A 14,629-nucleotide genomic window follows, 5' to 3' on the forward strand; every position below is an offset into this window, starting at 1 on the left:
CCAGTCAGTTTCCACTGTGAGGAACATAGTAAGGAAATGGAAGAACACAGGTACAGTTCTTGTTAAGCCCAGAAGTGGCAAGCCAAGAAAAATATCAGAAAGGCAGAGGAGAAGAATGGTGAGAACAGTCAAGGACAATCCACAGACCACCTCCAAAGACCTGCAGCATCATCTTGCTGCAGATGGTGTCACTGTGCATCGGTCAACAATACAGCGCACTTTGCACAAGGAGAAGCTGTATGGGAGAGTGATGCGAAAGAAGCCGTTTCTGCAAGCACACCACAAACAGAGTCGCCTGAGGTATGCAAAAGCACATTTGGACAAGCCAGTTATATTTTGGAAGAAGGTCCTGTGAACTGATGAAACAAAGATTGAGTTGTTTGGTCATACAAAAAGGCGTTATGCATGCGCTGTATTGTTGACCGATGCACAGTGACACCATCTGCAGCAAGATGATGCTGTAGGTCTTTGGAGGTGGTCTGTGGATTGTCCTTGACTGTTCTCACCATTCTTCTTCTCTGCCTTTCTGATATTTTTCTTGGCCTGACACTTCTGGGCTTAGCAAGAACTGTACCTGTGTTCTTCCATTTCCTTACTATGTTCCTCACAGTGGAAACTGACTGGTTAAATCTCTGAGACAACTTTTTGTATCCTTCCCCTGAAAAGCTATGTTGAATAATCTTTGTTTTCAGATCATTTGAGAGTTGTTTTGAGGAGCCCATGATGCCACTCTTCATAGGAGAATCAAATAGGAGAACTACTTGCAAGTGGCCACTTTAAATACCTTTTCTCATGATTTGATACACCTGGCTATGAAGTTCAAAGCTCAATGAGGTTACAAAACCAATTTAGTGCTTCAGGAAGTCAGTAAAAAGTAGTTAGGAGTGTTCAAATCAAGAAAATGATAAGGGTGCCCATACTTTTGCACCGGTCAAATTTTGTTTAAATGCAGATTGCACATTTTCTGTTAGTACAATAAACCTCATTTGAATCCAGAAATATAACTGAGTCCATCAGTTATTAGATATATGAAACTGAAATACCTGTTGCAAAAACCAAAATTGTTATAAAGAAAAAAGGTTAACATTAATAGGGGTGCCCAAACTTTTACATATGACTGTATATACACTGTACTGTATATATACTGCCGCCATATACAGTATATATATATGTACTATATATATATATATATATATATATACACAGTATATATATGTTGTAGAGGTCTATAGTGGACAATTTTTTTAAAGAATTGTAATGTAATAGAGTGTATTATGTCAATACAATGACGAATCTGAGGTGTTTGCTGCTTGCTCAAGGTTCAAAAAGACAAACAAGCTAGTAATTGCATAGTTGTTTCTGGCCACTAGGTGGCAGCAGAACACAGTCACACAGTATGTCATCTGTGCTAGAAGTAACCCAAATTCCTAGGGCATCACATTGAAAGTTGTTTTAAAAATTACTGGTATTAAACATGAATGATAGTGAAGTAGAATAATAGAAAGATGATAGAAAATAGTGGAGCTGAAAACTACCTTCTGTATTTGAAAAGTACATAAGATAGATCAGATTTTAACTATATGGTCCATTTGCTTGTATAGTCTGTAATTTATAAATCTAAAATAATTACCTATATTTTATTGTTTCAAAGTGATTGTAAATTTCTGTTTTATTATGATGAATCTGATTGAAAATACAATGGGCTGAGCTTGACTTTCCTGATTCTGACACTGCGATTCCTTGCAGTTCTCATAAAGAGCATCAGGTGTGGGAGACTTCTTCTCACATCAACAGGGAGACTCCATTTTCCATCTCCACGTCTCTTCCAATCATCTAACTAACCCTGGACCAGAAACCGACAGGAAATTATCACACACAAGAGCTTTAACCCAAGTCCATAAGAACACGGTAACAGCAGGCCAAGTTACAAACTTAAACAGACACATCAATGTGGCCGGAACATGGCAGGCACTGCATTCCCTATTCTGGCTAGGCTCTCTGCAGCTCACTCCAGCAGACCTCCCAACCTGAGTTAGCCAAATGACTTTGTGGGCTCAGTGTTGGGCAGTGGAGCACATCTGTATTCCACCAGCTGGAACCATGGTCCCTAGGCTGACGTCCTGTAGAATCATACCGGTGACAGGAGCAGGGCTCTTTCATAACCCTTGGTTCCCATTTGAGGGCATTGTCCCACAGGATTGGGGGGGTTGTCTCACTGTTTGATTTGTTCAATTAGTCTGCATAATTGTCCTCCAAGTGGTGCAGACTAATACACAGCAGGGGGCTGTTATTAGCATGCATTTGTAGGTAGGTGAGCTGACTGGGGGGTGGTCTTCTTACCGCCGCGAACAGACTGAGACAGAGACTATAGTGCGTCCAACCGGTCCTCTTTATTGGCCGTCCTCTCAATGACCCGCAGCACCACACAGCAGCTGCTTGACTCTGCAGCACCTCACAGCAGCTACTTGACTCCGCAGCACCACACAGCAGCTGCTCGACTCAGGCCCAGGTACCTTCACTTCCTTCCTTTCCTGTTTGATGTCCCTCGCAGCTCTGTCACTGTGGCTGCCCTAGGCCTACCACCACAGCGCTTCACCCGTCCAAGTCCGTCCGTCTTGTGGTACCCTAGACTCTCTCCGTCTGCGGCTTCTCCCATCAGGCCGTCTCTGTTGCCAGTCCCTTCCGGAGCTTCTTTTTTGTCCACCTCTCCCTTTAGTCTTCTCCTCTCCTGAGCTCCTCTCCTGGACTGACTGACTCTAGAACTATCTGTCTTCCTTTTATCTCCCTTCTTGGGAATTCCCTCTAGAGTCCTTGTAACCCCGCCCCCCATGGCTGTGCGGTTTCGTAGCCCTAAGCTGATGTTCAGTCCTTTTCTCACAACTCTCTACTGCCATCTTGTGGTCAAGCTTTAGTATTACACCCATTTCCACTATCTCCAGCTGTCTCCCATCTATAAATACAACAGTCCACCTAAAGCACACTATACCTTACCCTCCTTCTGCAGACAGGTCAGTATGTCAGCCCACTTCCCCTACACATTCCACAAATTGGCATACAGAAAGGATCATCCTACAATGGCTCATGTTCCTTGACTTATTGAACAAAGGAATAGTACATCTGACATAATTAAATATGGTTCACGCCTGCTCAAGTGGCCAGATTGATGCTGAGTTGCCACACCATCATGCAATTATATACTGCTTGATGGTGTATCTCCTAATTCACACACCCCAGGGGTTGGCACTCTTCACCCAACAGTGTCTTAGCCTTTCATCTTGTTTGGATTTTCCCCACCTTAACCTTCTTAATCAGTCTTGGAACTGTGTCCAGTTGTTTAGGAGGAGTGTCCCTTCACTCCCTATGACTAAATAAAGGTGTTGTTCACAAGGACAAAAAGCTGAACAAACAGAGAAGAACGCTAACTGCCACTATAGACATAATTTATTTCTGCTAGTGGCTTCACGTCCTTGGTACACAAATATGTAGCCATGTCCTATAAGGACATAGACATTAAACATACCGTGGATACTCCACTAAAAGAAGTTTAAAAACTCATTTAGTTTTAAAATGGTATGTGCACCTTAAAGGAGGCAATGTCAACTGCACACACAATGAATTAAATGCCTCATAAAACATAGGAAGTCCTCCAATCCTGCTGCTTTTTTCTGTTTTGGCCTGCAAAAATCCATTTCAGAAATATTCACATATGTTGCTTTTAGAGCGCAATATGTGAAATCTCTGCCTGCAGTTCAACTGGGCATCTCTTCAGAGTCTTCTCTGGGGGAATTCCTTTGTCTCCTATCTCCAAGACGCTTCCAGTTACCGCTCCGCAACTGGTCTTTCGGTCTCTGATGCTACTGAGCTGTGATTAGCAGAGTCTGAAAGGGAATGGTGAAATTACGAGCCCCCAGAGTTGACTGTGAAGAAATGCCTAGTTGTACTACTAGAAGAGATTTCACATATTGCACTAAAGAAGCAACAAATATGAATATCTCTGTAATGGAGTGATGCAGAGCAAAACGCTAAAAAGCAGCAAAATCAGTGGAAGGTATTTTTTAGAAGGCAACACTTTAACTCATTTTTTTTTAGCAAGTGGCAGGTCCACTTTAAAAGGGTTAAACCAAGACTTGAACTTTTCACCTATCTATGGGATAGCTGGTATGTTTCATATTGCTGGGAGTCTCACTACTGACACCCCATCAGCTGAGACCTGCTTTGATCATGAGAACAAGGGTCTTACGTTCTTGATTTAATAGAGTGGCAGTTGAGCACTCTGTTGACAGTGACTCTGTATGCTCAGCCAGCTCTTTGATGAGAATGTAGTTTTGGACCACAAATTCCTTGTATCATAGATGTAATATTTCCGCCACTCAGTTTTTATATACACAGTGTAATATTGCTATTTTTATCATAAAACACAGTAAGCAGACTACCATTTTAATCTCATTATATACTGTTGCAGGGATCAGCGGGCCACTTGCAAGTACTAACTTTTAAAGATTTTAGCTACATTCCTATTTGTGTAATTTCAGCCCAGCAATTCCATGCAATACCTATGTGTGACCACATGATGGCAGTCAAAACTTGCAGTTATATGTGTTGTTTAACCTACATATTTTTTCCCGGAAAAACACCGAATAAAGCTATAACTTTGAGCGATCAAATTTTTACTTTGGCCTTCAGACAAAGAGATAATATATTTGGCTGAAGTAGATGTCAAAATGTATATTATACCCTTGGTATAAATTTAAAGTTGAACTCTTATTGTATTATACTTGTATTTCTAAAAGTTTGTGTAGTAAAATATGTATTCATATTATTGCTGCTGCTGTTTCCATGTTTCATACAATTATTAACTGATTCAAGTTTATAATTCAAGCATTTCACACAAACTTTAGATTGTTGCAGTATCCTCTTCTTGCAATAACACCCCTGATATGATGTTATACGGAAAGCATTACTCCTACACTGTATGCCCGTATTTTTTTAATTAAGCCGACACAATGGGTGACAAAAATCTTCATATTCCACCAGCGGAATGGGCAACTCCCTACATAATCAAAACTTACACAATTATAGAGCCTCCAGCCCAGCATAAACCAATATGCACAAATGTATAATAGAAAAAATATATCTTTTATTAGAAGTCATATAAAAACACAATGATCACAGTAATTACAGATGAAGTAATTTTTAAAGGAAACAAAAATGACACCTGAAACCCACTCGAAAACTGGCCACTTGTCAAAGCTCCAACCAATTCTAAAGGAGCTATCAGAGAAGGAAAATGATAAGCTCAGTAGATAGACTGCGAAAAATAACCTAATTGAATTAATACTCCACTATCCCCAAAGCAATCCATGCCATAATATATATTTTTATTATCTTCAAGTGAAAACCATGAACACTAATGAGAGCTACAAATAGCAGACTTATGATGGAAATTTGTAATGGGGAAAACAGTCTAAAAGGTGCAAACCGACGCCATACAAACCTGGCCACGTTGGTCAAACAATGCAGTCACAAAGCAAGACCAGTACAAGTTAAAGTGCCACTTGTGCTTACCCATGTATGGCCCCAGCAGAGCAATGATCCCCAGGGAGAGTTATATAGGAGGTGTAAGCCTACACCATATAATGCTGACCACGCTCCTGGAACCCCTATACTCGCCCAGATAGGTAACACTAGCGGCACTTTAACCTGCACTAGTTCTGTTACTTTATCGCACTGTCTGTCCAATGGACGTGGCGGGATGGCTTGTACGTTATTTTGATCAAAATTATGTTTACTAAATACCCTTATTATTATTACTTTTATGCATTATTTGCAGTTTATTTTTTACTTTTTATTTCAGGATATTTGTGCATTTTGCTTTTTGTTTTCTCTGGTTAATGGTCATGTGTTAATATGCACTTACAATGTGCATACACATTAACTTACTTTTCTCAGTTCAGATTTGTTTTTTATTCATTTCAGTGTGCATTCAGTGCATATAGGGGTGTGACCGCCCTCTTTCTGAGCTGGGAAAGCCATCCTGTCTGGTCTAAGCTTTTACTAGTGGTTCAGTCGCTCGATCCTTGTTCACATTCATGCCACTTGGCAAGTGAAAAGGTTTTAAATACTAGAGCAGGACTGTCTCACAAGGGTTGCCGTGACGTGGCGGGATGGCTTGTACATTATTTTGATCAAAATTATGTTTACTAAATACCCTTATTATTATTATTACCTTTATGTATTATTTGCAGTTTATTTTTTACTTTTTATTTCAGGATATTTGTGCTTTTTGCTTTTTGTTTTCTCTGGTTAATGGTCATGTGTTAATATGCACTTACATTGTGCATACACATTAACTTACTTTCTTAGTTCAGACTCCAGTTTTTTTTTTAGCCATGTTAGTAGGTAGATTTATAGAAAGTACAGTAGGTACAGATTGTTAGGTGCTACACTGTACAGTCCAAGGGTTTCAGACTTCTGGCTTCTGGAATTTCCCACGCAGCAATGGCATAAAGTGAGACTAGGGACTTTTTTTTTTTTAAGTGGCGGAGGAATACAGTACGGAAGTATACCTACCTTCCGTCATTGGATTCCTGCAGCCCGTAGAGAACAGCAGCATCAGCTGATGCTGCAGTTCTCTACCCAAGATCGTCGTGGGACACACTCGTGGACTGCTTCGGATCGTGGGTGAGTATTTTTGTGGTTTGTTATGTTAATATTTATTCCGTAAAAGACAATGGCTTCGGGGAACAATGTGACAAGTATTGGTAAGTATGTTACTCTATGTTATATGTACTGTATGTCTATGTATGTATTGTATGAATGTATTGTATGTAGTATGTATGTAGTATATATGTGGTATGTATGTAGCATGTAGTATGTATGTAGTATGTATGTAGCATGCATGTAGCATGCAGTATGTATGTAGCATGCATGTAGTATATATGTAGTATGTATGTAGCATGTAGCATGTAGTATGTATGTAGTATGTATGTGGTATGTATGTAGCATGTAGTATGTATGTAGCATGCATGTAGTATGTATGTAGTATGTATGTAGTATATATGTAGTATGTATGTAGCATGTAGTATGTATGTAGCATGCATGTAGTATATATGTGTTATGTATGTAGCATGCATGTAGTATGTATGTAGTATGTATGTAGTATATATGTAGTATGTATGTAGCATGTAGTATGTATGTAGCATGCATGTAGTATATATGTGTTATGTATGTAGCATGCATGTAGTATGTATGTAGCATGCATGTAGTATGTATGTAGTATATATGTGGTATGTATGTAGTATGTATGTAGTATGTATGTAGTATGTATGTAGCATGCATGTAGTATGTATGTAGTATATATGTGGTATGTATGTAGTATGTATGTAGTATGTATGTAGCATGCAGTATGTATGTAGCATGCATGTAGTATATATGTAGTATGTATGTAGCATGTAGTATGTATGTAGCATGCATGTAGTATATATGTAGTATGTATGTAGCATGTAGTATGTATGTAGCATGCATGTAGTATATATGTAGTATGTATGTAGCATGTAGTATGTATGTAGCATGCATGTAGTATATATGTAGTATGTATGTAGCATGTAGTATGTATGTAGCATGCATGTAGTATGTATGTAGTATTTTTTTTTTTTTTAACATTTAACACATTAGCGGATGATGGGACTACTACTGTCCCATCATTGGCTAATGTGTCAATCACTGTCATGGTAGCAGGCATCGCCAGATGGGACTTATAGTCCCTTCGGACGATGCTTGCACAGACCCCCGGACATCAGCACAGCCCCCCGGCAGGCCGGCACAGCCCCCCGGCAGGCCGGTACAGACCCCCACAGGGTGCACAGACCACCGGCAGGCCGGCACAGCCCCCCGGCAGGCCGGTACAGACCCCCACAGGGTGCACAGACCACCGGCAGGCCGGCACAGCCCCCCGGCAGGCCGGTACAGACCCCGGGCAGTCCACACAGCCCCCCGGCAGGCCGGCAGAGACCCCCGGAAGGCCCGAAATGACGGCGCATCATGATGCGCACACACCGCGCATCATGATGACGTCATTTCGGCTGACAATCAACTTTGAACTTCCGATTCCGATGCCGACTTCCGATATTGAAAAAATATCGGAAGTCGGTATCGGAATTCCGATACAGCAAGTATCGGCCGATACCCGATACTTGCGGTATCGGAATGCTCAACACTACCCGCTACACAACGTACACCTCATGCAAATTTTACCTATTTAGAGCTCACGATTGTCTATTCCTCTCCAAGTGCTAAAACCATAGTGATGAGCAGATATTGCTGTAGAGAATGTACTGTTACGCCACACTTATGCTGGCAGCTATCTTTTCTGGCTTACCCAAATTCGGCCAAGTGTTCATGAGTGTTCATGGATTTTTTATAGGGTACAGAGGAAAAAAAAAGAGTCCCAGAGAACAAAATGATGAGAAGTTTGAGTGCATACTGCCTGCCCCACCAATGTCATTGGGTTCAAACGACTTTAATCTAATGTCTATGGCACTGTGTGTAGATAAACCCTGCTAAAAAGAGGAACAATAGCACCCAATTGTCAGTTTACTTATACATTTCCAGACATAATAACAGGGAAATAATACAATACAAAGCTCTAAGACACAGACAGTGCCACTGCTTTCTACAATGCCACTCTCGCATCAGCTATTGACACGGTCGCCCCTCTCGTTCATGGCAGAATGCGATGTACCAACAGACAACCCTGGCACAATAACACCACTAAAAAGCTCCGGCAAGTGTCCAGGGCTGCAGAGCGGCGCTGGAAGAAAACAAATTCGCAAGACGACTTCACTGCATTCAAACAGGCAACACTTGCTTTCAAATCTGCCCTCACCTCTGTTAAACAGGCCTACTTCACAACCCTCGTATCTTCCCTATCCTACAATCCAAAACAGTTATTCAAAACTTTCAACTCCCTCCACCGCCCACCACTGCCCCCTCCAACCTCCCTCAACTCTGCTGAGGACTTTGCCACACACTTCAAAAATAAGATTGACCAAACAAGGCAAGTCTTCATTGTTCAACCACCACAACCTCTTTGTATACCAGACCAATGCCCAAACCCCATAACCTCCATCTCCAACATCACTGAAGGGGAGCTTAATTGCCTCTTCTCCAAATCGCACCTCACAACCTGTGCACTTGACCCCATCCCATTCCACCTCCTCCAAACCTCACCACCACACTTTTCCCATCCCTAACTCACCTCTTCAACCTATTGCTAACGTCCGGTACCTTCCCTTCTGCTTTTAAACATGCCTCAATCACGCCTATCCTTAAAAAGCCAACCCTCAACCCAACCGCTATGTCCAGCTATCGCCCAATATCACTGCTCCCATTCGCTTCCAAACTCCTTGAGCTGCACGTCCACGTTGAACTTTCCTCCCACCTCTCATCTAACTTGCTCTTTGATAATCTACAATCTGGTTTCTGCCCCATCACTCCACTGAGACAGCCCTGACCAAAATTAACGACTTACTTACAGCTAAAGCAAATGGACAATACTCTATACTCCTGCTTCTAGACTTGTCCTCTGCATTTGACACAGTTGACCACTGCCTCCTACTACAGATCCTCTCCTCCTTTGGCATCAAAGACCTCGCCCTATCCTGGATCTCCTCATACCTCTCAAACCGCACATTCAGCGTCTCCCACTCCCACACTACCTCCTCATCCCACCCTCTCTCTGTTGGAGTCCCCCAAGGCTCTGTTCTAGGAACCCTACTCTTCTCAATCTATACCCTTGGCCTGGGTCAACTCATAAATTCCCATGGATTCCAGTACCACCTTTATGCTGATGACACTCAGATCTACCTCTCTGGCCCAGACGTCACCTCTCTGCTGTCCAGAATCCCGGAGTGTCTATCAGCCATATCTTCCTTCTTCTCCTCTCGCTTCCTCAAGCTCAATGTGAACAAATCCGAACTCATCATCTTTCCTCCATCTCACAGATCTTCCTTACCTGACCTATCTATCACAATTAATGACATCACGATTTCCCCAGTATCGGAAGTCCGCTGCATCGGAGTAACCCTTGACTATGCCCTGTCCTTCATACCACACATCCAAGCGCTTTCTACCTCCTGTTGCCTCCAGCTCAAAAATATTTCCAGAATCCGTCCTTTCCTCAACCCTCAATCTACTAAAATGCTTGTGCACGCCCTCATCATCTCCTGCCTAGACTACTGCAACATTCTTTTTGTGGTCTCCCTGCTAACTCCCTCGCACCTCTTCAGTCCATCCTTAACTCTGTTGCCCAACTAATCCATCTCTCTCCTCGCTACTCCTCTGCTTTTCCCCTCTGAAAATCTCTTCACTGGCTTCCATTCCTTCAGTGTATCCAGTTCAAATTACTAATACTGACCTAAAAAGGCCAATTTGTATGTAACCCCCTTCTTATGTACAGCACCATGGAATCAATGGTGCTATATAAATAAATAATAATAATAATAATAAAATGGTGCTCCAGAATTGTTTCATGAGATATACAAATACAGTAAAATACGTGAGACATATCATGCGTATAAACAGGTACAGTAATTACATTTGGAAACAAACATAGAAAGTCACCTTGTATTATTCAGTGTTGAATTGTAGACCTTGATGTCAGGCCCCCTGTAAGACCTGAAACATAATGGAAGAGTATCACTTAAACTTGAAGGAAATTTGTGACAGATATGTACTATATGGACAAAAGTAGTAGGATACCTCTTCATCATTGAACTCAGGTTTTTATTCAGTCCTTTTGCCACAGGTATATAACATCAAGCCCCTAGCCACAGAGTCTGCATTTAATAACATTGCTGATAGAAGGGGTCACTCTTAAAAAGAAGCCGATATCTGCCTGTGCGATCGTAGCCAGGTATGTTTGACTCTGAAACACTGTGACGTTTCAGAGAAAAAAAAGTTAATAGCTGCTAGGGACTAAGCCATGTGGCAGACTAGTTGGACAGGTGGGTCCCTGGCGGCTTTTTCCCACCTGCTGAAAGTGACTGACAAGTCTTTCCCTATACAGCGCATAGGCAGAAATCTGTCATTCACTGTCAGCATGGTTGATATTAACTTTAACCCCTGTTTTCACCTTCACGATCAGGTGAAATTTTACAATTCTGGCCAGTGTCACTTTATGAGGTAATAATTCTGGAAATCTTCAATGGATCCCACTGATTCTGAGACTGTTTTTTTAATGACATGTTGTACTTTATGATAGCAGTAACATTTCTTGAATATGACTTTATTCGTGAAAAAAATGGAAATTTGACGAAATTTTGAAAATTTAGCAATTTTAAAACTTTTAATTTTTATTCCCTTAAATCAGGGAGTTATGTCTCAAAAATTAGTTAATAAATAACATTTACCATGTGTCTACTTTACATTAGTGCAATTTAAAAAAAAAATGTTGTTAAGTTACAGGGGTTAAAAGTTGACCAGTGATTTCTCATTTTTTTTCAACAAAATTTTCAAAACCATTTTTTTAGGGACCACATTACATTCGAAGTGACTTTGAGTGGTGTATATGACAGAAAATACCCAAAAGTAACAGCATTCAAAAAACTGCACCCTTCAAGGTGCTCAAAAGCACATTCAAAAATGTTATTAACCCTTCAGGTGCTTCACAGGAATTTTTAGAATATGGAAGGAAAAAATTGCACTTTTTTTCACAAAAATTTTACTGTAGACCCAAACTTTTGTATTTTCACTAGTGTAACAGGAAAATATGGATACCAAAATTTGTTATAAAATTTATCCTGAGCATACTGACACCCCATATGTGGGAGAAAACTACTTTTTGGGTGCATGGCAGGTCTCGGAAGGGAAGGAGCACAATTTGACTTTTTGAATACGAAATTTGCTGAAATAATTAGCGGATGTCATGTCGTGTTTGGAGAGCCCTTGATGTGCCTAAACAGTGGAAACCCCTCACAAGTGACATCATTTTGGAAACTAGATCCCTCAGGGAACTTATCTAGATGTGTGCTGAGCACCTTGAAACCCCAGGTGCTTCACAGAAGTTTGTAATGTACAGCCCCAAATTTTTTATTTTCACAAAGGTAACAGGGGAAAATGGACCCCAAAGATTGTTGTGCAATTTCCATGAGTACGCAGATACCCCATATGTGGTCGAAAATTACTTTTGAGGCACAGTGCAAAGCTTCAAAGGGAAGAAGCGAAATATTGAAGTTCAGATTTTGCTGGACAGGTTTGAGGGTGCCATGTCACATTGGCAGAGCCCCTGAACAGCAGAACCCCCCATAAGAGACACCATTTTACAAACTACACCTCGCAATGAATTCATCTAGGGGTGCATTGATCATATTGACACCACAAGTGGGTCACAGTATTTCATACCATTGGGCAGTAAAGAATAAAATAGTTACATTTTTATCATCAAATATTGTGTTAGCCCAAGATTTTACATTATCACACTGAGAAATGGGTAAAAATACCACCACCAAAAATTTGTCCCACAATTTCTGCTGAATGTAGAAAATACCCTATATATGGCTGTACAGTACTGTTTAGCTACACGGCGAGACACGAGAGGGACAGAGCTGTATTTGTCTGCTGGAGCGAAGATTTTCCGAGAATAGTTTGCGGACTCCATATACAGAGCGCTTAAATCCTAGAAGAGTAGAATTCTCCCTCAAATGACCCCTGTGTGGAAATGATACCTCTTTGGTAATTTATCTACAGGTGTAGTGACAATTTTGACATAGGTGTTTTCCAGAAAAAAAGCAGCAGTGGGTGTTGCTGAGTGAAAATTTCAAACTGCCTCTGTACACTGCTCAAAAAAATAAAGGAAACACTTAAACAACAGAATATAACTCCAAGTAAATCAATCTTCTGTGAAATTAAACTGTCCACTTAAGAAGCAACACTGTTTGACAATCAATTTCACATGCTGTTGTGCAAATGTAATAGACAACAGAAGGATTTTATTGGCAATTATCAAGACACCCCCAATAAAGGAGTGGTTCTGCAGGTGGGGACCACAGACCACATCTCAGTACCAATGCTTTCTGGCGGCCCTCCATGGAAATTCCAACCCACACCATTACTGACCCACTGCCAAACCGGTCATGCTGAAGGATGTTGCAGGCAGCAGATCGCTCTCCATGGCGCCTCCAGACTCTGTCATGTCTGTCACATGTGCTCAGTTTGAACCTGCTTTCATCTGTGAAGAGCACAGGGCGCAGTGGCGAATTTGCCAATCCTGGTGTTTTGTGGCAAATGCCAAGTGTCCTGCACCATGTTGGGCTATGAGCACAACCCCCATCTGTGGACATCGGGCTCTCAGACCATCCTCATGGAGTCAGTTTCTAACCGTTTGTGCAGACACATGCACATTTGTGGCCTGCTGGAGGTCATTTTGCAGGGCTCTGGCAGTGCTCCTCCTGTTCCTCCTTGCACAAAGGAAGAGGTAGCGGTTCTGCTGCTGGGTTGTTGCCCTCCTACGGCCCCCTCCATGTCTCCTGGTGTACTGGTATGTCTCCTGAGAGCGCCTCCAGCCTCTGGACACTACGCTGACAGACACAGCAAACCTTCTTGCCATAACTCGCATTGATGTGCCATCCTGGATGAGCTGCACTACCTGAGCCACTTGTGTGGGTGGTAGAGTCCGTCTCATGCTACCATAAGTGTGAAAGCACAACCAACATTCAAAAGTGACCAAAACATCAGCCAGAAAGCATTGGTACTGAGATGTGATCTGTGGTCCCCACCTGCAGAACCAATCCTTTATTGGGAGTGTCTTTATAATTGCCAATAATTTCCTTCTGTTGTCTATTACATTTGCACAACAGTATGTGAAATTGATTGTCAATCAGTGTTGCTTCCTAAGTGGACAGTTTGATTTCACAGAAGTTTGATTTACTTGTAGTTATATTCTGCTGTTTAAGTGTTCCCTTTATTTTTTTGAGCAGTGTAGTAACCAATACTTTGTGCCCAGCTCATGCTTCTGGAGACATGCACCCGTAAATTAAAGGGGATTTCATTGCTATGGAAAGGCCAAACTTGTGAACGCTAAATGTGGTTTAGGGACACTGTGGGGCTCAAAAGAGAGAGGGGTATTTGGGAGCGCAAAATTTGCTGATTTTCTTTTGGGGGGGTGAGGAGCCATTTTGCTTTTACAGAGTGTTTTTTTGCTACCAGTAATGTGCAAGCCCCCTATATTTCCATTGACAGATTATGGACCTGAGTGGGGACTTTTTTATGGATTGAGTTGAAGCTATAATTAGGAAAATTTTATATAATGTTTGGGATCACATTTATCCTGTGCTCTACCCTGAGCACTTACTTTGGAATTTCCATCTAAATTTCTGAATCGTTTGATTCAGATGAAACATCCGAGGGATCCATTCACTATAATAAGGCAACAGCATTACTATGGACTGCGTGTGGCCTTTGTTCAGAGGTGTCCTTTTCAGACTCACACAAAACTGTGGCGGACCACTCTTTTATGCATACCTAAAAAGACGAACACCACTGGATCACAGGCCAGACTTCATCCACAGTGTCTCAATCTGCCTCATTATAAGGAATCTTCCGCCGGGGGTTTTGCATGAATCATGTATTTAAG

The 14,629-nt window shown here is 41.6% G+C and overlaps 1 protein-coding gene across 2 annotated transcripts in view; it reads right to left on the reverse strand.

The window, feature by feature from the left end:
- The window catches only part of LOC141052486 (stimulated by retinoic acid gene 6 protein-like), a 664,959-nt gene that overhangs the window by 315,312 nt on the left and 335,018 nt on the right, over window positions 1-14,629 (reverse strand). For both annotated transcript variants that reach the window (XM_073549742.1, XM_073549741.1), the window contains one exon: window positions 10,621-10,674. In XM_073549742.1, coding sequence (XP_073405843.1) covers window positions 10,621-10,674 — 54 coding nt within the window. The remainder of the gene's footprint in view (window positions 1-10,620; window positions 10,675-14,629) is intronic.

The sequence above is a fragment of the Dendrobates tinctorius genome, unplaced genomic scaffold, assembly GCF_039654945.1.
Source record: "Dendrobates tinctorius isolate UK_male_01 unplaced genomic scaffold, ASM3965494v1 ptg000160l, whole genome shotgun sequence".
Lineage (NCBI taxonomy): Eukaryota > Metazoa > Chordata > Amphibia > Anura > Dendrobatidae > Dendrobates > Dendrobates tinctorius.